Source organism: Heloderma suspectum, chromosome 1 (assembly GCF_057233095.1).
Source record: "Heloderma suspectum isolate Gila_16-S chromosome 1, 16-S_ref, whole genome shotgun sequence".
Taxonomy (NCBI): domain Eukaryota; kingdom Metazoa; phylum Chordata; class Lepidosauria; order Squamata; family Helodermatidae; genus Heloderma; species Heloderma suspectum.
In genome coordinates this window covers 299,648,855-299,673,989 of record NC_139458.1, presented here as the reverse complement: position 1 = coordinate 299,673,989, position 25,135 = coordinate 299,648,855, and the positions used below count along the sequence as shown (strand labels likewise).

At 39.5% G+C, this 25,135-nt stretch overlaps 1 protein-coding gene across 9 annotated transcripts in view; it reads right to left on the bottom strand.

Annotated features, from left to right (window-relative positions):
• Positions 1 to 6,256: 6,256 nt before the first annotated feature.
• The window catches only part of SENP6 (SUMO specific peptidase 6), a 73,734-nt gene continuing 54,855 nt past the window's right edge, over positions 6,257 to 25,135 (bottom strand). For 7 of the 9 annotated variants that reach the window (XM_084826912.1, XM_084826913.1, XM_084826919.1 and 4 more), the window contains 5 exons: positions 23,522 to 23,625; positions 16,333 to 16,421; positions 13,113 to 13,181; positions 12,869 to 13,019; positions 6,257 to 8,600 (listed from right to left, as the gene is read on the bottom strand). In XM_084826912.1, coding sequence (XP_084683038.1) covers positions 8,391 to 8,600; positions 12,869 to 13,019; positions 13,113 to 13,181; positions 16,333 to 16,421; positions 23,522 to 23,625 — 623 coding nt within the window. In that variant the 3' untranslated portion in view covers positions 6,257 to 8,390. Of the gene's footprint in view, positions 8,601 to 12,868; positions 13,020 to 13,112; positions 13,182 to 14,324; positions 14,392 to 16,332; positions 16,422 to 23,521; positions 23,626 to 25,135 lie in introns of all 9 variants that reach the window. The other 2 variants (XR_014786595.1, XR_014786596.1) reach the window with 2 other exon arrangements.

The following is a 25,135-nucleotide window of genomic DNA, read 5'->3' as shown; positions in this document are numbered from 1 at the left end:
ACAGCAGTCAGATGTTAAAACCAACGAGCAAGAAAAAACCCATATATTCTGAACCGCATTTAAGAGTGAGGGAAATGAAAAGGTCTTTACCTGGCACCAAAAAGACATCAAAGTTGCTGCCAGGCTTGCATCCCTGGGAAAGGCATTGCAAAGATGGGATGCCACCACCAATATTTTCTTTTCTTTTTTTAAGATGCCAAAAGACCCTGTCAGATTGCCAGCTGCCTCACCTCAGAGGATACACCTTAGGGCTAAAATACATATTACATTTACTGCATCGTGTGTACCTAATGGTGTGTTTCACATTTGGCTGAATCCTGAATGGAATTGGGCTAATTTGGACAGATTCAGAAGGTGTGTGTCTATTAAATTGTGAGCGTGCAGGTGGGAACCTTTATCTTTTAATAACTGTGCAGCATTTAGAAAACTTAGGTGCTTTATAAACATTAAATAATGGTTACAATTTGTAGAATGAGTCAATCTGCAATTATTTTTGCATCCAAGCTTTTTTGTTGTTGTTGAAGAAAGCTTGTATTAAAGTTAGTTTTCATGTATGGGGCTGATTGAAGCATGAGCTGGCAGGAATATAAACAAATCAAAATTACACCAGAGAGGTTGTTGGCAGCTGGTGCTAGCCAAAGAAAGAGCCAGAAAAAACACATTGAACCCATCCTACTTCTGTTTGTGCTGGCAATAAAGTAGGTTCCGGTCCATGCTGCTTTCTACTTGCTGGCAGTAAAAAAGCTTGCTTCTTTGAAGAAGCCTTTCAAGAGCAGACCGGTAATCTGAACATCTATTCCTGTTGTTTCTTTTAAATCTCAGGAAATTTGAGCTAACAGGGACTCACATGCATCTGGCTCACAGCTTGTTCTACCTGCAAAAGAATTTGAATTTGCATCTGGTATATTACTTAAAGTTACAAGCAAATTATTTTTTGCAACTGAAAATCAGAGAATGCCTTATTTTTTGTCCACTGATTTTTTCCAGACTAGTGCAAAGCACAAGGAATGCAAGCATACGTAGGTCAAATGTGAATTCTCGCAAGAGCACGATGCTTTTCTGAGCTTTGAAAGTTAGCTTTATAAACATTGACACCCCTGCCCAATAGGGGGCCTGATCCTGAAGGATGCTTGTATGGCCAGAAGGAACTTCTGCTCGCACGAGGATGTCCTCCATTTCTGCAAACATCCCCACACACACACTATTATACACTGATGAAGATTATCCTGTGGCTCTGTTCATTTATTATCCAATAGCTTGTCTTCTACTGGCTTCTGAAACATGTCATCACAGTGGCCAACATAAGAAAATGCCAGCCATCAGTAGACAATGGAAGTGCCAAAATGCCTTCTAATAATGATTTCATCCAATAGCTGCACTGACTATGCTAATTTTTTAACTGATTACTGTAATTCCTTTGTGCAATTCTTATTCTGGGCAGTATCCAACTGGCCACCCTGCTGACAGAAGGCTTCTGTCTGTAGAAAAAAGAGACAATTTTTAGCAATCCCCCTCCCCCTGTAGTCCCCCACTATACAAACACACACCAAATCTGCTCCAGAGGGTCCTCCAATTCTCCAGACCAGATATGGGGGGCACAGGCGGCTTCAGAAGAGCAGATGGCCAAAATTCACCTCCTTCCTGTTCAGCGAATGGAGCCTGCCATCAGTGGAGGAAAACAAGTTGGATACCACCCCTGAAGACAGCCCAAAGGAAAGGCAGGACACAGATTTAATATAATTATATTAATCACTGATAGGGCATCTGTTAATTTCAATAATCTAAACTAAAACGCAAGGATCAACATTTGTGCATGCATTTCAAGATACTTTTGGAGACTGACAAGGAATAAGGTTCATTAGGCATACCTCTCTACCCTGTTTGACTGTGAACTTTCTAGGAACCTGTAGCTGGCCAGTGTTGGAGACAACATGCTGGACTTGACAGGTATTTGGTCTGCCACTGCAAGGCAATTCTGATTTAAACAATCCATTTGTCTTTTTTATAAGAAAAGCTGTACTCCTCTGTTCCTTTTGAGAATTTGAAGAAAGTATGCAACACTTTCCTACTTTTAGAATGTTTTGTCTTTAAAAAACAGCTAACTCCAGAAGTGCAAGATGCACTTCAACGAAATTGGTTTCTTGTTTGGCGAATTCTAAGTGGACAGTGTTTTCAGGGGGTTTGAAATTTTAAAAGTAGTATATTGTTCTGAAGAACATTTCTTGTTTTTATGTTACAAAGGAAAGGAAAATATTTGTAGTATTTGTGTATTAAAAGCAAGTTAACAATGAGAGATCTGACTATTCTTCATAGATGGAGTACATTCTACCAAAATATTCATCAAAAGAAAAAAAGAAGGAAAGACTGCTTGTTTACCTTGCAGCAAGAATGACTGGTTTCTGCCTATAAGGGCACAATCCCATGCATGTTTACACAGAAAAAGTTCTGTAACTCCCAGCATTCCCTATCCAGCATGTTGCTGAAAACAACCAGAAGATGGTTGTTTTCAGCAAAAAGGAAAAGGAAAAACAAACAAGAATTCTAAGAAGGCAAATGGAAGAAGTGAAATACATGCAAGTTATTTCCCAGGTAACATTTGTTGTGCACATCCTAACAATTCAAATTGTATTAGAAGTACATATATGCACTTTTCATTCTTTGGCCTAACGTTTGGACTAAAAATTCCTAGAACAAATTTCTGACTTTTTTTTTTTAGGATTTGACAAGTTCTTCAAACAAAGTTAGAATATGTCTCAGTAATGATGTTTTATTATGTAGGGATGTACACTGAAGATGGTAAATTGGGGAAAATTCATTTGAGCTATTTTGGAAGTGCACAGAAGTCTGGAAATGAAAATCTTTTAATCCCATACCAGTAAACAAAAACTGTTCTTTAGAGCACAGTCCCAATACTAAATGTACTTAATGCCCATAAACTATGAAAATGAGTTGTGATTTCTATGTCTCAGGCTACAATCCTTCGTTCACTGATATGATCATGAGTTCCACTCAAATCATTGGGACTTAATTACAAGCAAAAGGTGTTGAGATCAGACTGTTTATCTACATTTTTACTACTCTTGACCCAGCACTACATTTCCAGAGTTATCTACTATAGCTGTAGTGCAAGTGGAATAAAGACCCTGATTGAAAAGACGTGTCTGCACACATGGCTATTCTTATAGGGACTGGCCCGGTTCCTTCTCAAAAACCACTTTTAAAGTTACTGACTAGGAGAGTATAAGAAGGTACAGATGACTGAAGCTTTAATCCTATACCCACTTACCTGGGAGTAAGCCCCACTGATCTCAATGGGTCTTACTTCTGAGTAGACATGTATAGGATTGCACTCTTAATGTCCAATAATAATTACCGAACGAAACATCAAAAATAACACATTAAAAATGAAGCTGGATATCATTACTGGTCCTAAAAAAATCAGGCTGAAGTCCTATGCGCACCGACCCCTTTGAACTCAGTGGGATTTAATGCTGAGTAAAGATAAACTGGATAGTGCTGTCAGGGACTGAAAATGTAAAGTATGTTAAAAGAGAACGGCTTCATTCACTTTTGCAGGGAAAGTACGTGAAAGCTGTATGTAAACACCAAGCCCAGAATGGCCTACCAAGACAGAACTGGTGGGAAAGGTCAATTGCAGGTGGCAGTTTCAACATATGCAACTATGGAGATGCTAGCTGGTAGAACCACATACAACATGTATAATTAAGAGAAAGGCACTTAACTATACAAGTGTAACCACAGGGGAAATGGAGGAAACTAAAAATAGCTGCTGACAGTCCTCTGCTGGAGAGGAAAAATACAGCAAAATTAGACAAAAACTCATCAGAATTTCAAAAACTCAAGAAACTAGATCCCATTTTGAGTTTAGGCAATTAGATTATTATTTCCCTTTAAGAGCTAGTAATGTCCAGTGTGTAGCACATAATGGAAAACCCAGCTCAGCTCACTCACAGGGAAGATCAAGGAAAAACTATCTTCATTTTATTCTAATCCTCTGTAAGACAGGAATAAGAGTGGATTCTTGGACTGTACCACTTCAGAACAAAGGTATACAATTGTTTGAATGTTCCTTGCGTCAAAGCTTACTATATATGGAAAACAAGCATGTCAGGGATAATTTAGGCTATGGCTTCTACCCAACCCACTAGAATTCCTGAGTCAGAGACAAGGTAAGATTAAATCATGCCCATGCAACCTGTATTTTAAATGGTACAATTGAAAGCGATGTACCATATAATTCCTCCCCCGTGAATATATAAACGAGTTATAATACTTAATTTTTGAGAGTAAGAGTAAAAAAAGGAAAATATACTCAACTTACAAAATCAAACTCACAGAAAATATAGACTTAACCAATGAGAACAAAAGGGAGAAAAATCAAATTTAGACATTTGGGGTATTTTGCAAGCCATGGAAGCTGATGTTTCATTGAGTAGAATCCCCACTCCCCGAAATGTGTATGGGTTACCCCCTTCTTTTGTCCTGTGCTCCACAAATTAAAAAAAAACTCTACTTTTCAGTACCTTCTCTCATTTGAAAAGACATGCCTAAAGTGTTTCTTTAATAGAAATTGTCACTGAGCCCTTGAGAAAGCGATACAAACATCTAAATAAAAAGTAAAATCCTGTTACATTGGAATAACAAGTCCTAGTTTTAGAATATTCCCCTAACGTCCTGTACGCACAAGTGTAAGCTGGCAACTCTCTCAGCAAGAAAAATAAAGAATGCCACAAGGGAATATTAAATGTCATCTATGCTTCTGCCTCTAGCAAGTGTTTACCAGGAAGTCATACATTTTTCATGCTAAGTAACCTAAAACTTTTATAAGAATTCTTAGCGGTTATTCTATCCAACATGAAAACCAATACGAGAGATACATCTAATTAATCAGCTACTTGATAGCTTTGTTTGAACAACTTATCCATACTGGTCATACCGAATGCCATTTTAAAGGCATCTACATTGACAACTTGCAGGCAAGTATGCATTTTTATAAACGCACTAACAGAGCAATCCATTGTGCCTACACAGAAGTAAGCCTCACAGACTTCACTGCAACTTACTTCCAGGTAAAGGCGTACAAGATTGCTGGAGGAAAGGGCAGGGGGGAAGAAAGATGAAATCCCAAAGGTGTACAAAATAAAAATTGTATTGGCTCAATGAGTTTTGAATTAAAATGGTATTTTAGGGACACTACAAAAAAGACCAATGATTATTATATATAGTATAATATTATTAAAAGTTATATAGTATAAAGGTAAAACTGATAGCATTTAAATATCAATAAAAAAGGACAAATGGCTTGAAAAGGACAAATAACTTAACATATATGTTTACAAAGTATACAAATATTCAGTGTTGAACACAGACAGCCATACTTAGAGTGGACCCATTGAAATCAAAAGGACTGTCTGGATCCAACCATATTCAGATGATGTTAAACTGCTTAATGCCAATAGAGTGAGATACTGACCTGAACACATCATTGTTACCTAGTGTGTTCTGTAACAAAATGAATTCATGCTCTATCTACAATGAGACTTATATAATCACTTTTAGGTACTAAGGAGCATATGAATCACACCTGTGCAGAGTTTCAAGGGAATAAAACCTTTAGTTATGTTTTTCAGATCTCTTCCGCATTTACTCCACAACCCACAATCAGCTGCTTTGTAGGTTGTGGAACGTAATGTCCAAACCCAGACTGCTGGGTTGTTTGGGGTGGGGATTGCTTATTCAAACTGGTGGCTGCACATACCCTGCAGCCACACCATGGGTTAAATTAACCCAGGGTGGGCTGTTGTATTGTGTGAACAACCCCAATGGGTAACCATGGACTACATAAACCATAGGTTAGTGTTATTTGCTAACCAGGTCACTATGAACTACTCAATCTTGCTGTTTGTTTGTAAGATATCATGGGTTATCTCAATATGTAATTTTTAAAAGCCTTTTATACCTCAAATACACTCTTATATACAGGATTCTTTGGAGTTAAGTTGGGACAAATTGATCATATACATAGAGATGACATTTTGTACCCATGGGATTTCATCTTTTTCCCTGTCATTGATGCCTTACTTCCTTTTATAACATTACAGCCTAACTTTTGTATCTGAATTCAGATGTTCACTGATTTCAGCTGGGGAAGTTTTTTTTAAGGAGTATTGTTGAAAACAATTCAGTATAAGGCTAAACATGCATTATAAATACTCCAGGCCTTGACACTTGTTTTCCATCATTTTATTACAAAAATAAATCTCCTATATCAACATATGTATCAGCTTGCTGCACGACTGATCCTTTACCACAATATTAAGAGAAACATTGCATTCTTCACATCTTGAAAAGGAATACAAGCTCCAGGCCATTCTCAGGAATAAGACCGAATAATCAGAAACTAAGATACACCACAACCTGTTAAAAAACAAAAACAAAGATCTCATTTCAACCAAATCAAGATATTGCAACAAATAACCTTGCACTGGAAGGTATGTATTTTGCTAGGTAAATCTCCTCTACTATAATGTGTTCAAGTAGTACTAAAAAGAAGTTGCCAAGCCAGCAAATGTTTACATTTGTTGCCAACCCTTTTTAAATGTTTACTCTAACTAGCTTTTAAAAAAAATATTCCTAGTAATTCTCAGTTTTTAGGCATAAACACTGGATAATTTAATGCTATGTGTTTTTTTTATCTAATCCCAAGCATTGTTTCTATGTGAATTTAGAGGACATTATCTCCATGGATTTCTGATAACACTGATAGTGTCATGAGTGCTCTATGACTATTGCCCAATGAAAGCATGGGGGAGAAGTATGGAAAAGGCAGCCACTAAGGCTTGCAATCCTTGTTAGGCTTCCTAAATAGAGGCCAATGGGATTTAAGCAGCTGGTGTGCTGGACTACAGCCCTAAACAGTAGGGCCTTCTTTCCGATCATGTGATCTTCAGAACACTTCTTTGGACAAAGCAATCTTTGAGCTAGTTGCCTTTAAAATAATGTTGACTGCCGAGCAGGTAACCACTTAAGCATCAAGAGCTGATGCAAGAGGTTTAAATTTCCATGTAGTCTGTCCTCTTGTAAACAGGTTGGAAAGGATGAGTGGCTGTGATGGTTATATAAATCCGCTGCTTTATCTACCATTCCCCCCAGATATTCCATCCAACAGTATCTTCCGATACAGAGGAACACAAAGGTCTCTTGGACAAAAGCATTGTTACACAAAAACGTATTTGAAAGGAGTTTCTCTCTTCCCTCATTTTGAGTACAGTACCTTCTGAATATTTCTGTAAAAGTTATGGAAAGTAGTTGTTTTCTTTTGGACTTTTAGAGGCTAATATCATAAGGCTGTACTGTTTTAAAATGTAATTTAAAAATCAAATTACATCTTGTAAATATGTGAACTTGACTCAGTATTATTAGACAACTCTACTTAAAATTAAGAAGCAAGCAAGCAATGAAGTCTAGCAATATTTTGGTTTTCTGGGCATTACAAAAAATAGTACTCGTACATTTAAAAAATGTTCATCAGATAAAGCACATATGATTGCGACATTCAGAATTCTGACACAGAAAATGTAATGTGGGCAGTTTGCTGCTATTTCAAGCACACTTACCAAAAATACAATTTTATAATGAAAGAATTGTCAAAATACAGTTAAACAACATTCAGGAACCACAAAAAAAGGATCCAACGTTATTACTTAAGCTGACTGTATTTGAGACTGTGTTAAATACTGCTTGAGTAGTACTTGTGGTCAGAAAGCAGCATTATCCCAAGCACTTGTGAAGTACCCCCTTTCATTATCTGAAGCATTCCTTACTGAAGATTACATTGCCTACACTTGGATTTAAAATGCAAACCACTCACCTTGGACACACAATGCATTTAGACACATTCTTACATTGTTGTACATAGCTGAAGCAGAACATCTTGTAACGGCAACTGTAAATCAAAGTATGGATTTGATTACTTTGCTACATAAGCATTCCCCATGCATTCTAGAAGTCTTACTGGGAAATGTTCAATGACAACTTTACTTAACACAGAAAAAGTTAACCAATTTATCCTATAAATATTTTCTTTATTTGCTTTGTGTCTAGAAGTTACTATTGTTCTATTGACAGAAATACATAACAAAGGTTTCCTAAGTAGTGAAAAACTTAATTACAAATGTTGAAAAAAGTTGGCCTAATTAACATATGTACAATTTGTTTAGTTAATACATTGAGGGGAATCTGTTCAATTAATGACACACATTGTATAAGCATCAACAGTAAGTTTGAGAATACTCAGAGTCCTTAATTTGGGCAGAGAGGATATGGTAAATTTCATTTTTTTAATTAGGGATAACATGCCACAGAAAGATTCAGTCTGAACAGCTGTTGATAAATTGTTCTGCTCCTTCCTGAAAGGATTTCTCTGTCAAATTACTGTCCTTCTGTCCCTTTTTTTCTTTGTTCTGCTGTTCCTGTAGATTCAGGATTATGTTCCTTATTTCTTCTCGTTTTGTTTTCATTCTTGGGCGTGGAAACCAGTCCGTTAGATTCATTGGTAGTTCAAAACTTATAATGGGAGTCTAGCGGGGACAAAATAAGTAAGTTTATAACAATAGTCTCTAGACAGAAAGTCTACATAATTTTGTATGAAATACTCAAAAATTAGGAGTTAAAAACAAGGAAATGCCAAATTTAAAATTTCTACCAATCCTTCATACATATACAGACTGTCTCAATTACATTATATGTCTTCTCTACAGGGCCACCCTTTCCCTTTTCCAGAAACAACAAGTTTAGCCCACACTCAAGGCTGCTTAGAAATCTCGCCTACTCACCACCGGTATCAAGGTGCTCCTGCTAAGACAAGTACCTTCAAAATACTCTTGCTTTGTGGAATATGCTATACAGAGGGTGACACTGGAAGACAAACTCTTGCCCCCCTTCCTATAAAGTCTGACCACACTACTGAGGTATTGACCCTGCCCCTCCAGGTACACAGACTATGAAGCAAATGAGGGATGCAGCTAAAAGCATATTCCTTGAAGTATCTTCTTTTTATTTTATCCTGTTATTTATAAACATTTCACAGCAGTTTACAAACTTTGAAAACACAGTAATGATACAATACAAAATAAGGGTCCGCAACAAAATAGCAGCAAAAGTCAGAAAACAATGGAGGTCAGGGACATGGAAGCGGTTAGTCCTGCCGAAAATTGTTACATGGTGTCCTTGCCTCCCCTGGGTAGGGATGGCACAGGTGTCCATTTGGGGCTCAAAGCCCAGCGACTTCCTGCCAGCTCATCTCCTTGGACACCAGTTTGTGGCTGCCCACACTTGCCCAATCTGGCTCATGCCCAGCTGGGCAAGCATGTAGCCCGCCCACTTCCTTCCCAAGCTGCCTGTCCCTGCTGCCACCGCTGCAGTAATGGGGTCAGGAGGAGGAGAGAGGAAGCACTTTTCCTCTCCTCTTCCATCCCCGCTACTGCGGTGGCAGCAGTGGGGATAGGCCCCAGTTGTTTTACGTAAGTGTTTGACACTTACGTAAAACAACCAGCCTGTCCATGTTACCACCGCTGCAGTAGCAGGAACAGGAGGAGGAGAGGGGAGCGGTGCTCTCTTCTCCCCCTCCCATCCCCACTACTTTAGCCAAATGAGTGCCAAATGTTTGGTGCAAGTGTTTCCTTTACCCTGAAGGAGCCCCTTCAGGGAGAAGGAAACACTTGCACCAAACAGCTGGCACTCAATTGGCCATGCCAGTTGTTTTATGGAAACGTTCCCTTCTCTCTGAAGGGGCCCCTTCAGAGTGAAGGAAACATTTCCACAAAATGGGGGCGTGCCACCGCCGAACAAACGGATCCTCCCTCTGCCGGTGCCTGGCTGGGAGAGGCGCAGCTGCTTGTGGCAGCAACATGGGAGCCAAGAGGTTCCCATCCTGCCGCCGCCACCTTCGCTGCTGCTAAGCAACCTCACTTCTGTCAGCCAGCCCCTCTCTGAGCGGCTGACTGACAGCTGGCAGGGGCAGGCTCGTGAGCAGCCATGAGCTGTTTCCGAGCGCCCACAGATCATCTGGCAGCTCGCCCCGCCACTCGCTGGGGTTGGGTAAGGGGAGGGGGCTTGTCCATCCCTACCCCTGGGAGGGGTGCACTGAAACAGCAATCTTCCACATCTCCATAAAACACTATGCTCAGATAAGTATTGGATGCAATAAGTTTTGTTTATTGAGTACTGCTAGTTACATCATTAGTAAGCCAACCTCCCAAAGTACTTCTCTTTCAAGACATGAAGTTACATCTCTCACTCCAGGCTGTGGGATCAGGTAAATATATGTTATGGCCTTGGTCTAGGAAATAAGAAGTTGTGAGTCTCCCCTTTTCTGGTTTCTCCATCTCATGTTTCACCTGCAGCCACTCTAAAGCCCAAAGCTTGTCATTGCCCATTCTCCATCTAGGCCCTGCAGGTGTAGGTAAGTGAAGTTCTGCATAGTATCTCTGGGCCCAAGGGAACTATCAGAGGTGGCCAGATCAAGTCCCTCTTCCTCCATTTCCAGAAGCCAGAGCGTCTCTTCTCTGCCTGTCCCTACTGGCTGCTACCACCTTCCAGCCAAGGCTCTCTTACCTGAGGTCTCTTCCCTTCCTCCTTTCCACTTGCCTCTCTGTTCCTCTCTCTCAATCCTATGTAGTCATCTTATCACTTGCCCCTCTGTCCAGCCTCTTCCATCATTCCTGGCTTGGGCTTTCCTTTCTCCTGCTGCCCCTGCCCCCTACAATATGACACTGCTCTGCCTCAGACCTATCCTGTTTGATAAACTGAAGTGTTTCTGCCCAGCCAGTCATCCCAGCATGTTTCCCGCAGCTGTTGCCCCCATTTGGAACCATGAGCAGCTAGTGAGTCCTGGCAGTTACTCATACATGTCTTTAAATAGAAAAGATTCCCTGAAATAATCAGGATCCAAGTTGTTTAGGACTTTAAAAAGTAGAGATGCTTGAGAAATTTGGTATTTATGAATTCTAATACAAACCGAGATTATCTGAACCTCCCAGACTACTCTGAAGGAATTTAGTTACGCACTTGGTTTTGCAGTTCCTGAATGTTCCACCAGTTCTTGGCTAGTTGGTAGGAACAAATGAGATGATAGCCACCATGAACATGACCAAGATGGATAGGACTTACCATGCCAAATCTGATCAGGTGGCTTTCACAAATGCTGTAATCCAGCTATTGTTAGCTGCCCCAACTTATCATAAGTGGAATATTAATATGTTAAATAAGCATATGAATTTTACCAAATGAGGGACAGGTGGTCTTAAGGACTACATTATGTCCATCAGGAGGGAAGAAAGTGGAGAGTTCAGAATGTATTCTATGACAGGGAAAGGCCAGCAAGACGCTTTTAAAAGCCATCTATGCCAGCTTGCTTTTCCTGATTGTTTTATGATACTCATGGTTTTAGAAACTGGTAGGCTTTATCAGCTGTCAATTTATTTTAATTAGCTGTATTTTATGTACCTTGAGCCACCTTAAGGGGGTTTCTTAAGGCAGCCTAAAATACTTTAATAAAATAAAAAATCCCTATTTATTTATGAAATAAAGGGCAGAATCCAATGGGACTGCTCTGCCTCCAGTGGTTCTGTTGCGCTCGTGGGAGCAACAGCTTGCACAACAGGGCTTTTGTATTACTAAAAATAACCCCAGAAATGAGCAGAAATGCTTCTTTCCAGATTGGGACAGGTCAGACCCTTCTCAGAGCTCTACTAACATGTCCTGTTCTGCAAACCAATGTTTCCGCTCATTTCAGGTTATTTTTGGAAGTTCAAAAGCCCTGCTGTACAAGCTGTTGTTCCCATGAGTGCACAGGCACAATAGGATAAAACCTGAATATTTTATTTCACTACAACAATAAAAATTGATAGTCTTAAGACTCTTCTCAAGTGAGTAGCTCTACACAAAATGTTTTAAACATTTTATTTTGTATTAAAATTGTTTATGTTTGTTTACTGTAAGCCTTCCAGAATACTCACTATTACTCAGGTATAGCCTGACTACTATATTCCGTGCATTGTTAACTTCGCATTTACATTACTGTAATGCGCTTCATGAGGCTCTATTCTTGTGCTTGATCTGAGAGCTGCAGCTGGTACAGAATGTGGCAGCCAGGATGATGAATGGGGTGTCTGGCCATGCAAATAAGACTGGTGTTGAAGCAAGTGCCCTGACTACCTGTTAGGTACCAGGCCAAGTTCAAGGTCTTCTTGCTGGTATATAAAGCCCTGAACAACTTGAGACCAGATTATCTAATGGATCGTCTTCCCCATTACAGACCTGTGCAATCACTAAAATCATCAGAGGAGGCCTTTTCTGGTTGTACCATGACCTGCTTATTGCCATTTGGAGGCAAACTGAAAGCGGAGGGCTTCCCTGTGGTGGCACTCACCTTATGGAATGCGTCCCCCCCCTAGCATTTGGGAGGCGCCAACCATGGTGTGTTTTAGGTGGCTGTTAAAGACCCATCTCTTAATGAAGACTTCTCTGATTGACTGTGCTGCCCAGTTTGTTAATTGTTTTTAAATATTTGATGAGTATCCATATTTGTTATGTTGTATTTAATGTCTGATTTTGTAAACTGATTCAATCTATCTGTATCTATGGTAAGCTAAGCAGTATCTAAATCAATCAAATAAATATTATGGGGAGCATATGAATATTATACATCAATCAATAATTAATAAAATGCCGTATTCCACAAACAGACCATGATAGGCTCTAGAAATCTCTATGGTTACTAACTCCAGCTTGATATTCAAAAGCCAGCTACAATGAAATGATTAACTAAAAACAGCAGCAAACTCACTTCAAAAAAGCTCTCCACATACTGTAGCACATAAACTCCACAATCACTGAAGTTGTTCTGTTGTGGCACTTTAGGGTTTGAGCCTTTCATGACATCTTTGGAGAAACTTCTTTTACTACCTTTCCTGACTTCCCACTCCACTTCCAAGTATCTGCAATACAAACAGAGTAAAGCTCAGAAGAATGTTCTTATGGAGTGTTCCAAAGCCAAACAAAAGCTTCTACATTAGAGGATAACTACTCACTCCCTTAGTGTTCTGACAACATTTGATCGGGAAGGGCCCCTCAATGAATCCATGAGCAGAATACAAGGCCTACAAGAAAACACAATATTTTTTCTCCCATTAGTATTTATTTTTATTTATTTATTTATTTCATTTCTATACCACCCAATAGCCAAAGCCCTCTGGGTGGTTCACAAAAATTAAAACCAAACAGCACACAATAAAACAATTTAAAATATATAGAACATTAAACCCACAATATAACAATACAACCACAATAAAACCTAGCAGCAGTGCAGGAGTTTAAAATACAGAATTAAAATAGCAAAGCTAAAAGTCTAGAAAGCTAAAATGCTAAAACGCCTGGGAAAATAAAAAGGTCTTCACCTGGCGCCGAAAGGAGTACAATGTAGGCGCCAGGCGAACCTCACTAGGGAGCTCATTCCAGAGCCGGGGTGCCACAGCAGAAAAAGCCCTCCTTCCAGTAGCCACCCGCCTCACTTCCTTTGGCAGGGGCTCACGGAGAAGGGCTCCTGCTACTGATCTTAAGGTCCAGGCAGGCACATATGGGAGGAGGCAATCCTTCAGGTAACCTGGCCCCAAGCCGTTAAGGGCTTTGAATGTTAACACCAGCACTTTGAATCGGGCCCGGAAATGGACTGGCAGCCAGTGCAGCTGGAAAAGTACTGGCGTAATATGAGCTCGCAGGCCAGTCCCTGTTAACAATCTTGCTGCCCTATTTTGGACCAGCTGAAGTTTCCGGACCATTTTCAAAGGCAGCCCTATAATGCATTGCAGTAATCCAGACGAGAAGTTATCAGAGCATGGATAACTGTAGCTAGGCTATCTCTGTCCAGATAAGGGCGTAGTTGGTATACCAGCCTAAGCTGATAAAAAGTGCTCCGTGCCACTGAGTTCACCTGTGCCTCAAGAGACAGTTCTGGATCCAGGAGCACCCCCAAAATACAAACGTGATCCTTTAGGGGGAGTGCAACCCCCTCCAGAACAGGTTGAATAATAGTACTTCATATACGCCACATTATTCAAACTAGGTAGAAGGACTATTTAAAGAAAAGGTTCACAGAGCTCAAGGGATATGATGCACAAATGTAAGATATGATGTGCACACAAAAATGTTCCTCATGGCTCCTATTATTTTCCCTTCCCATACAACCTCTTCACAATTATGCACACAGGGGTTAGATATGGCAGGGGGGGAACCTGCCAACCCACCTAAAATTATTTTTTTGTCTGAAGTAGAAGAGCTATATCGGACTTTGTTTTCATCTGATTGTAAACCCTACACAAATGAAAATTAAAATGCTGTTAAATTTAACACATAACTAAATACAGATAATTTGAGAAGCTGTTTACAGATCTTTTGAAAATTACTTTTGTTACAAAATAGGCCTAAATTAGATTTAGAACTACTACACTGGGAATATTAGAGAAATATTCACTTCGCATTTTAGGTTGCCTCTAATTAATACACCTCATGAAGTAAGTTTTTATATACCCCATAAAGCAAGTCATTAGGAAAACGTATTGAGCTATTCAATAAATATAGTCTAGGGGGTGGGGGGATAGTTCTCCAACATGATTCCAGGACAGATATTGCATTAGGATTGCAGTTCTAGTCCCCAAAGTATTCCACTGGCAGAACTTTCAAAAAGTAGAACAGAATCATATTCCCTTATATTTAGCTATATTTTAAGTTACTCAGTTTTTGATCCAATAAACATATGGGAGCTACATATTTCACTTCAAAGCCAAATGACAATTTTTATATAAGGAAAGGAACACTGAAATTCCAGTGATGAAATTATTAAAAAGGAGTTTTTTCTATTGTAAAAAACTGGTTAGCAACATAAAAAGACTTGGACTAAAATGTCAAGATATTAAAGCAGTTTTGCCCTTTTTTCAAAGCAAAGTTGACATCTGAAGTAGTAATTCATGGATCACTAAGCCTTTAGATTCAAGCTGGATAGCAAGATACTTGTTCCACCATCTGTTTGGGACAATTCATGCCAAGCTATAGCCAAAAGTTATATATCTGACTGTGAAAGCTAACAAAAATTGGCAGGTGTGGAGTGAGTAGACCATTAAACAACATTTCACTGGTGAAATATTTACACTGCTATGTTGTATGCTTACTATATGTATCAATATATATTAACTCCTTTTGTAACTGAATCATATAAAGATAGAAAAAATAAGGGTGGATAAGTTAATTCTGAAATAAAAACCACAGCTTTTCTAAACGCGAACATCAAGATAATATATTTATTGCAACTTCCTACCTGATTAGCCTTGGAATTTGTTTTTCCATTTGAGTGCTGAATTTGGAAATGACAGTGGAGTAGGATGAAAAGTAGGTTTCTAACTGCTTCCACTTTGCATCTGGTTTAGCAAACAACCCAGGAATGCCCCGTTCCTGGGTTGTTCAGTGCGATGGCTGAAGCTGGCACTCTGGGTTGTTGAAGGAGAAATAATCCAGTTTTATCCCATGGTTTGTTCTTGGGTTAAAACTCTGGGTTGTTTCTCCCTCAACAATTCAGAGTGCTGGGTTTACACATCACGCTGAACAACCTGGCAACAAGGTGTTCCTGGGTTGTTTGCTAAGCCAATGCAAAGTAGAAGCACGGAGTAGGCGGGAGGCAGTGCACCCTCATATGCGTCCCTAACCAACCATGCATTATGATTGGTCATTATGTGTAAACCAGGTCTATGTGTTGGTTCCAGGCTTGCCCCTCTCTGAACAGGACTCCTTCCATTCATGGAGGGCTCCAGAAACCAGCAGAAGCTTCCTACTGGAGGCAGGACAGAGATTTTCTCTGAATCCCTCCCTTTCCCCTGCAGCTCTCATAGCCACCTCCCATGCTGTTCTGGAGGGTCCCTCAGCCCTCTAGAACAGCACTGGAGGGGGCGCTGGGGGCTAGCAGGGAAAAAAGGGAAGTGAAGAAAAACACTGCCTGCCCCACCCCCTTACTCCAGTGCAACTCTGGATCCAATCTAATGGCTTTAGCCTTAGTCAGAAAACCACCGTTTCATAAAGTTACACCAAAATCCCATATTTAAAATTAGTATATTGGGATATTCAAACGTACCAATTCATTGAAGTAATAATGTTTTCAAGATGTCAGGTATGATTGGTATGTCTCTCCTTTCAACTGAACACCTGCTTCTAAGACGCATCTCTGATATTCACAGAAAACTTTACATATCTTACTTTAAAACTTACTGTTTACATATAGTTGGCTTCAGATGCCATTGTCCTAATTCTGAACTACAAGTATCATCTGCAAGGCCGTCATCATCACTGCTATTTTCCTAAAAAGAAATTGAGTGGTTATTTTAGAAGATTCTCTGTTAACGAACTTAGAGAAGCTAGATTTACAAATATAGCAAGATAGGCCAATAGAGAGTGCAGTCAGATCACATATAACGCATCCCAACATATTGACAGCGTTTTTAACTGTTGTTGTAGCAAAATAATTTTCATCTGACGACAGCCAGTCTGCAAGTACTGAGAGAAAATGCTAGCAATATAATTAACGTATCTGGGAGGTTATAAGAATCGACCACTTTCAAAATTTCTGTCTAGTATTCTATCATTTTACTTCCTCTGGAATAATGAATCTCCCTTAATATTTCAAAATTAGCATAGACAATACTGAGAAAAAGTTTGTGAACTCCTTAGAATTGTCATATATTTCCAACCTAAAACAATAATAGATCATAATCCTAGATAAAGAACAGATAACCTCACTAAACAAATGACACTCAAACATGATGCTTTTTCAACATTTATTTATCCACAACTGATTCAACATTCAATATCCATATGAGAAAAAGTATGTGAACCTTTAGATTTAGTACCTAGTGGCACCCCCTTGAGTAGAATGACTTCAAGTAAGCATTTCCTGTAATTGTTGATCAGTCTCTCACATCAGTTTTGAGGAATACTGGCCCATTTCTCCTTACAGACCTGCTTCAGCTCCATGACATTTGAGGGCTTCCTTGCATGAACAACTTGCTTTAGGTCCTGCTACAACATTTCGATAGGGTTTCAGTCTGGACTTTAACCAGGCTATTCTAAAACATAGAACTCTTTCTTCTGCAGCCATTCTTTTGTAGGTTAGCTTGTATGTTTAGGATCACTCTTGTTGCATGACCCACTTTCGCTTCAGCTTATGGACAGGTGGCCTGACATTCTCCTCTAGAATCTTCTGATACACTGCAGAATTCATAGTTGTGTCAATGATGGCAAGCCGTCCAGGTCCTGAGGCAGCAAAGCAGACCCAAACCATCACATTCCCACAACCATGCTTGACAGTTGGGATGAGGTTCTTCTGTTCAAACCCTTTTTCACCAAATATAATGTTTTTTATTGAGAACAAAAAATTCTACCTTCAACTCATCTGTCCAGAGGACATTGTTCCAGAAGTCTTGGGGATCATCGCTTCAGACAGGCAGCAATGATCTTTTTAGAGAGCAGAGGTTTCCTTCCCGGCTATCCTCCCATGAACACGATTCTTGTTCCATCTTTTTCTGATCGTTGAGTCATGAACACTGAAGTTAGCCAAGGTGAGAGCGGCCTGCAGATCCTTGGATGTTACTCTGGATGTTACTCTGAAGTACTTTTTGACTTCCTGGATGATGTGCTAGTTTGTTCTTGGAGAGATTTTGGTAGGACATGTTTTCACATGACCATATGGTAAAGACCAAACTCAAAGTTTCTTATCCTTTTATAGGGTAGGGCCTCCCAAACTCACCCCTGAAGATCTACCTAATTACTTTAACATCAGATTCTAATTATTTCCTTTAATTGAGTTGATGCAACCAGGAGTTCACTTACTTTTACACATACCCTGAACATAAGAAGAGCTATGCTCAATCAGACCAAAGGTTCATCTAGTCCAGCATTCTGTTCACACAGCCAACCAGCTGTTGAACAGGAACCCACAAGCAGGGCATGAGCACAACAGCACCCTCCCACCCATGTTCCCCAGCAACTGGTGTACATAGGCATACTACCTGTGGTATTGGAGGTAGTACATAGCCATGGATAGCCTTTTCCTCCAGGAATTTGTCTAACCCCCTTTTAAAGCCATCCAAATGGGTGGTCATCACTACATCCTGTGGTAGCGAATTCCATAGTTTAACTATACACTGTGTGAAGAAGCACTTCCTTTTATCTGTCCTGAATCTCTCACCAATCAGCTTCATAGGATGACCCCAGGTTCTAGTCTTTTGAGAGAGGGAGAAAAATGTCCCCCTATCCACATTCTCCACACCATGCATAATTTTGTAGACCTCTATCATGTCTCCCCTTACCCTCCTTTTTTCTAACCTAAACAATCCCAGCTGCTGTAACCTCTCATAGGGGAGATGCTCCAGCCCTTTGACCATTTTAGTTGCCCTTTTCTGCACTTTTTCCAGCTCTACAATACCTTTATTTTAGGTGTGGTGACCAGAACTGGACACAGTATTCCAAGTGTGGTTGCACCATAGATTTGTATAGGCAGTTTTATTCTGTTTCTTTTCTAATTTTGTCTAACATGGTGTTTGCCTTTTTCTTTATAGCGGCTGCACACTGGGTTGACATCTTCATTGAACTGTCCACCACAACCTCTCTTTCCTGGTCGATCACCGCTAGCTCAGCTTCCATCAGGTTATACTTGAAGTTGGGATTTTTTTCCCCAACGTGCATCACTTTACACTTGCTTACATTGAACTGCATTTGCCATTTAGATGCCCATTCTCCCAGTTTGGAGAGATTCTTTTGGAGCTCTTCACAATCCCTTTATGTTTTCACCACCCTGAATAATTTGGTGTCATCTGCAAACTTGGCCATTTCACTGCTCACCCCTAATTCCAGTTCACTTATGAACAGGTTGAAAAGCTGTCCTAATAAAGATCCCTGTGGGACCCCACTATTTACTTCCCTCCATTGGGAGAATTGTACCTGACTCTTAGGTGCTCACTGTTTGCCTAATTTATACATTGTTTTATTTCACAAGACACATATTTGGTTAATATAAACCCTACTGGATATTTAGAAAAGGACTAGTTTTGATTCATGAAGGCTATTTGTGGTAAAAATTATGGAATTTCCATTATTATCATTAGGGTTCACAAACTTTTTCTCACCACTGTATAAGCCAAGCGAAATGCTATCTCACACCTCCACACAGAATTCTACTGGGCTAAGATTAGAAGCAGACCTTGGAGTCAGGTGAACTTATACACCCTTCTCCTCTAATCCTGTTCCTTTTTTCACAGGAAGAAATCAGTGATTCATGTTTATTTGAATGCAGATCCCCCCTTAAACTGTAGCATTAAAGCCTGTTTTACAAGGATTTACACTTAGACGATGATTTTACAATCTTGCAAGATCAGGAAGGATCCCAAATTCAAACAAAATGACAGCCAGTCACTTCCACCAGCAGCAACAGAGCATACAATTATGAGCTCCACTCACAATCTCTCCCTAGGTACAGTCCTAACTATGCCCTTTTGTCTCTGGATGATACAAATGTCAGTCATATTTTTACCTCATTGTAGCCTATACACTTTATTTTATAATAGCTGTATTGCTCTTATGAGAACAGTGCACTCAGCTTCTACATTTAATCTTAGCCTGCCTAGTAGCTTTTCAGCTTTCCTCAAGCCCATTCATCCTGCACACATTACTATCAGTTGCTCATAATGGTATAAAGCCTCCATATACTGAACTAGAGGATTCAAGGAACGCAAGCAATGAGTCTACAGGAATCCCTGATCAAGGCATGTACTAGGAGACAAAGTTTTCTAAATTTGTTTTTAGAAAAGTGAAAGATGTTGACATTAACACATTTGAAAAACACCACACTTGAAGCCATAAAATGCACACTTTTATGGCAGTGCAAGCCCTGTAGGAAGAGGCATTGGACAGTTTTTGATACAAGATTAAGCTGAGGATGGTCTTGTACTTATACTCACTATACAAGGTAATTGTCCTTTATCTTATTGACAATTTTGCTTTAAAGAACCTGGAGACCAGCACAGTGACTAAATCTTCAAAGATAATACATTTATATTATATTCCTCATACTGAGTCTCAACAGGAAAAAACATAAAAACATATGGTTCAAAAGTCTAAGAAAATGCCCTCCATCCCTGGAATTCTAAACAATGTCTGCCAAAGACACTCCAGCAGATCTCACACCCTTTAACTCCAATTAAAAGGTAAAGGTAAAGGTGTCCCCAACCAGTCGTGTCTGACTCTAGGGTGTGATGCTCATCTCCATTTCTAAGCCGAAGAGCCAGCGCTGTCCGAAGACTCTTCCGTGGTCATGTGGCTGGCATGACTGAACACCGAGGTGCACGGAACACTGTTACCTTTCCCGCTGAAGCGGTACCTATTATATCTACTTGCAATTTCTTGCTTTCGAATTGCTAGGTTGGCAGGAGCTGGGACTGAAGACGGGAGCTCACTCCGTCACGCGGCACTCGGGTCTCGAACTGCTGTCCTGCCAACCTTCCGGTCTGCAGTTCAGCGTCTTAACCACTAAGCCACCGCGGCCTCTAACTCCAATTACCAGCTCCTAACCTAGACCTCCTTGACATTGGGAACATGGAAGAAAGTAAAACCCAAGTCAGAACTAAAACTACCTCATTAACCTTCCCTCCCAGGCTCCAAAAACATAGCTTAGCAATTATATGCTACAAGAAAGTTGCAGCAGATAGCAGCACTATCAGATGAAGTAGTTTAGCTTATTACAAGCACTTTTGAAGATGTCAAATATGGCAATTTGTACAGCAACAGAAAGGTCTCCCACTATAGTTTTTAAAGTGTATCAAGTTGTGAGAAAGGGGTTGAAGAGAAATAATTTAAACCTTTGCTAGACCACATCTTTCAAATGGGTCATTCTAATCATATAGAGACAGATTCCAACTAAATCTAGGAAGCATATGCAGTTTTGTTATAGCTACCTGTACTTCAATTACTCCTTATGGACAAATCAGGAAATAAATTTGATGTGTAAGGAGAAATCTATCCAGAAAATGGACCTTAGCAGTTAAATTAGCCTATAATATTATGATACAGAAAAATCAGAAGTAGAAACACACACACACACACACACACACAATTAAAACTTAGTTGTCCAATTTGCAGTAATCACAGCAGACAGTAATGTGATGAAATGGGGAAACCCTGAGGAAAGAATTTGAACAAATTGTGAGGATAAATTAATATTTCAAGGGTACATTTGGGGAGAATGCACTGCAGCACTGTCTAGTCAATTGTATCATCAGCACTCTGGTTGCACCTGGAAAAATATGTAATAGCCTTTAGCTAAGTTTCCTTCCAAGACACCAGCAGGGCCATGAAGTTACTGCCTCATGAACTATGTGGGGACTACACTGAGATGGCATTAATCTTTTACCGTAAGTACACACTCCCTAAAGTATTTCCACATACTGCTCTTTGAGGAATTGCTGTCTTTGTGCAGGTGTGATACTGTCTAGCCTTCATAGCTTTAAAGTCTTAAGAAAATAAAAGAGCCATTCTGGATCAGACCAGAGGCCTATCTAGTCCAACATTCTATTCAAACAGTGGCCAATCAGCTGCCTGTGGGAAGCTCACAAGAAGGGTATGAGTGCAATAGCACCCTTCCCCTTGTGTTCCCCAACAACTGGTATACAGAGGCACACTGCCTCTGATATGAGATGTAATAGATAGCTATCATGACTAGTCGCCATTGTTAGCCTTATCCTCTTTGATTTTGTGTAATCGCCTTGATTTTGTCTAATCTCCCTTTAAAACCATCTAAGTTGATGGCCAGCACTACATCCTGCAGTAATGAGTTCCACAGTTTAACTTGTGCTGTGTGAAGTGCTTCCTTTGATCTGCCCTGAATCTCCCACCAATCAGATTCATTGGATGACCCCAGGTGCTAGGATTACGGGAGGAGAAAAATATCTCCCTATCTACTTTCTCTATACCATGCATAATTTTGTAAACCTCTATCATGTTCCCCCTTATTCAACTTTTTTTAATAAGCTAAATAGTCCCAGATATTGTTACGTTTTCTGACAGGGAGTTGCTCCAGCCCCTTGATAATTTTGATTGCCTCTTTCTGCACCTTTTCCAAAAAGCCCCACCTCATCTCTAGGGTATGCCTGGACATCGTACTGTGAAAACTTTGTTGGAGGGCAAGAAATGGCAATATCTCCTTCTTTATCCCTCTGAAAAACTGATTACGATGATCAAGGCAGGTGCAACCCAAATATAACTTTCACACTGTACAGTACACAAAGACTATACTATGCCCAGTGATTCTCCTGGTCTTGAACAATAAGAGCAGAGAACAAAAACGCTACATTGAAAGCCAGGCAGGCATTCTAAGGGCTTTCAGAAAATGAAAGCTATGTGAAAGATACTGCCAAGACATTTCTGCATAGGTGGATGATTACCACAAAAACTAAACCATCTTTCCATTTGGGATCTGAATGAAACACCACAGAGGGACATTTCTTTTCTTCCCAGACAGCTTCAAGGATGCTTTTAAAATAATATTAAGTCCCTCTAGGAAGAAATTACTCACCTGCATCCACTTAGGACATACTGTGAGGTTGTATTATTCTGCAAAAGTATTTGAAATAGAGCAACCTGCCAGTAGCTCTTCAAATTAGGCTGGCATCTAGTCTCTATACTGTACTGTCATCCTTGAACAATGGAAGAATGACCAAGCAAAGAGTGTGAAAGCAGTATTTTTTTTGGTGGTAGTTACACGGAACAAGTTCCACAAATTTAAACTTTATAACGTAGCCCTAAATTCTACTTAACAAAAAATCCATAGTCTTGGAATGTGGACATAAAGAAGCAAGTATCCCCATTTTTTAGCAATCACAACAATGGATAAAGCTCGCCTTCTAGTGGCTGGAATTGGAAACTTAGCTATGGAAGTGCTATCCATAGAAGATATTTTATAAGATTATGCAATTTTTTTTAACTGAAGTGCAAAGAGTAGTACTAGTAGCACTGGGGAGCAAGTTTAATCTTTACACATAACCAAGCAGGTACGAGCAACACATAAGCATCAGTTAACCTTAGGTATTCTTCCATTTCCCTTTGCAAAGCCATGAAAATGCAGTAAAATATCACACTGCCATCTTACTAGTTTACTAGTTTCAAATCAATGACTGTTATGTTGTTGGAGGAGCTTAGACTACACCTCCCTAAATACACTAAATTGAGACCATCTCAACTTCATAAATGCCAAAAGAGAATTGACATGTAATTACATTTTTAAGTATTACAAGAAGCTAAAAGGTGTTCAACGGGTTATTTTCACTGAACTTTTAAAGACTGTTTAGACAAAGCTTCAATCCTACAGCTGAAGAATGCCAATTATCTAAGTAATGCTGTTTAGACTTTTTACCTGGTTATCTTGATCTTCTGAAAAATCTATGAGCTCATCTTCATTTAGTTTACTGCTGTCAGCTGAATCTTCACTATAGTTTAGTCTGATTTTCTGTAAGCCATCTGCATTAACCATAAAGATTAGTAAAAAAAATTAGAAGTGCCACAGACATATATATCATCTCCCAGACAGGAAGGGTAAACCACCAAGTGGAGTCAATGGGTATTATGCCAGCAGTATACCCAATAACAAATGACTAACTGAAATAATTCTTACCAAAAAAAATTAGACCAAGCTTTTACAAATCTACATTTCCTCATTAAAACTTCAATACACTTCCACCATTAACATAAAAAATCCATACTAAATTAAAACCCTTATTTATTGATGGGCCACCTTCCAGCCCAAATAGGACTTAAACCTACCTTAATGTTCCACAATTTCAAATTAAAAAACGAATTCTCACAGCAGCACAGAGATGACACTTCTGCCAACTGCACATCATGGAAAGCACATCTTTTGAACAATATAATATCTATACTATCACAGCACCAGGATGTTTGCTTGTAAAAGAAAGTTTATGTTCAATGTGTTGGGAGCGGGGTTTCCAATACTGCTTTGAATTCCCAACTATATATTATCCTAATTATACTTTTCATCTAGTGATTGTTTCAGGGGTGAGAACATGCTTAAGATTCCTTTAGCTATTATCTCATTTTTGATAATTCATTCTGACATTAGTACGCACATACCCGTTAAGATTGTCAGTTAATTTTATTACAGCTGCATTTGAGGAAATGAAAAGGCTTGGACTCTACACTTCCTACTCATCCTTGGTTATCTATAATAAACAGTGATACATACTTTGTCTATGAAAGGCCTACTGAAGTGGATGAATCAAGTACTTTGATCAAAACTTCCTCTTCCACTTGTGCAATTAATAGTCTTTATTGCCACATGTTTTGTTAAGTATAGATTGGCTTCAGCAATGTTTTCATTCTCTTTTTGTGGCCCCAAGAATTAACATAACACACACCCGCGCGCACACACACAAAGTGTACTCCAGTGCTTCGATGGGGGCACATAGGGAAATCCTTTAAAAAAATATATTAAGAAAATATTCGGAAATGGCAAGTAACTGTTGCAGGAGAGGGAGTAGCCTTGCACCATATCCTTTACACATGGACTGGATCATGTCCATTGTGGGTAATTTCTGGAATACCCACTGTTAGCTCTATAAAGAAGAGCTAGTTGTATAAACAAGAACTACTGTAAAAGGTGCAAAGAAACAGGTTATGACAGAAAGCAATAAAGCAAGCTGATGTGATAAAACCACGTCTTGAAATGAAAATATAGTCCTTTACTAGACACATACGTTTTTGATCCAAAAACATTCTGCAGAACTTACTAGGGTATTAATTTTCCTGATAGGACTGCTCGATATGGTTTTGATTTAGTTATTTAGTTAGTTATTTATTTTAATCAAGGAACAAGACATAAATGGGGGAAGGAGCAGAAAATTAAGGATGCAAACTTAACATTCTGGATGTGATTGGAAAAAGATAACTTGTTTGGCCCATTGTACCTATGTGTTACAATATTTCCTTAATTAGCTGATCACTTGCTACTCTG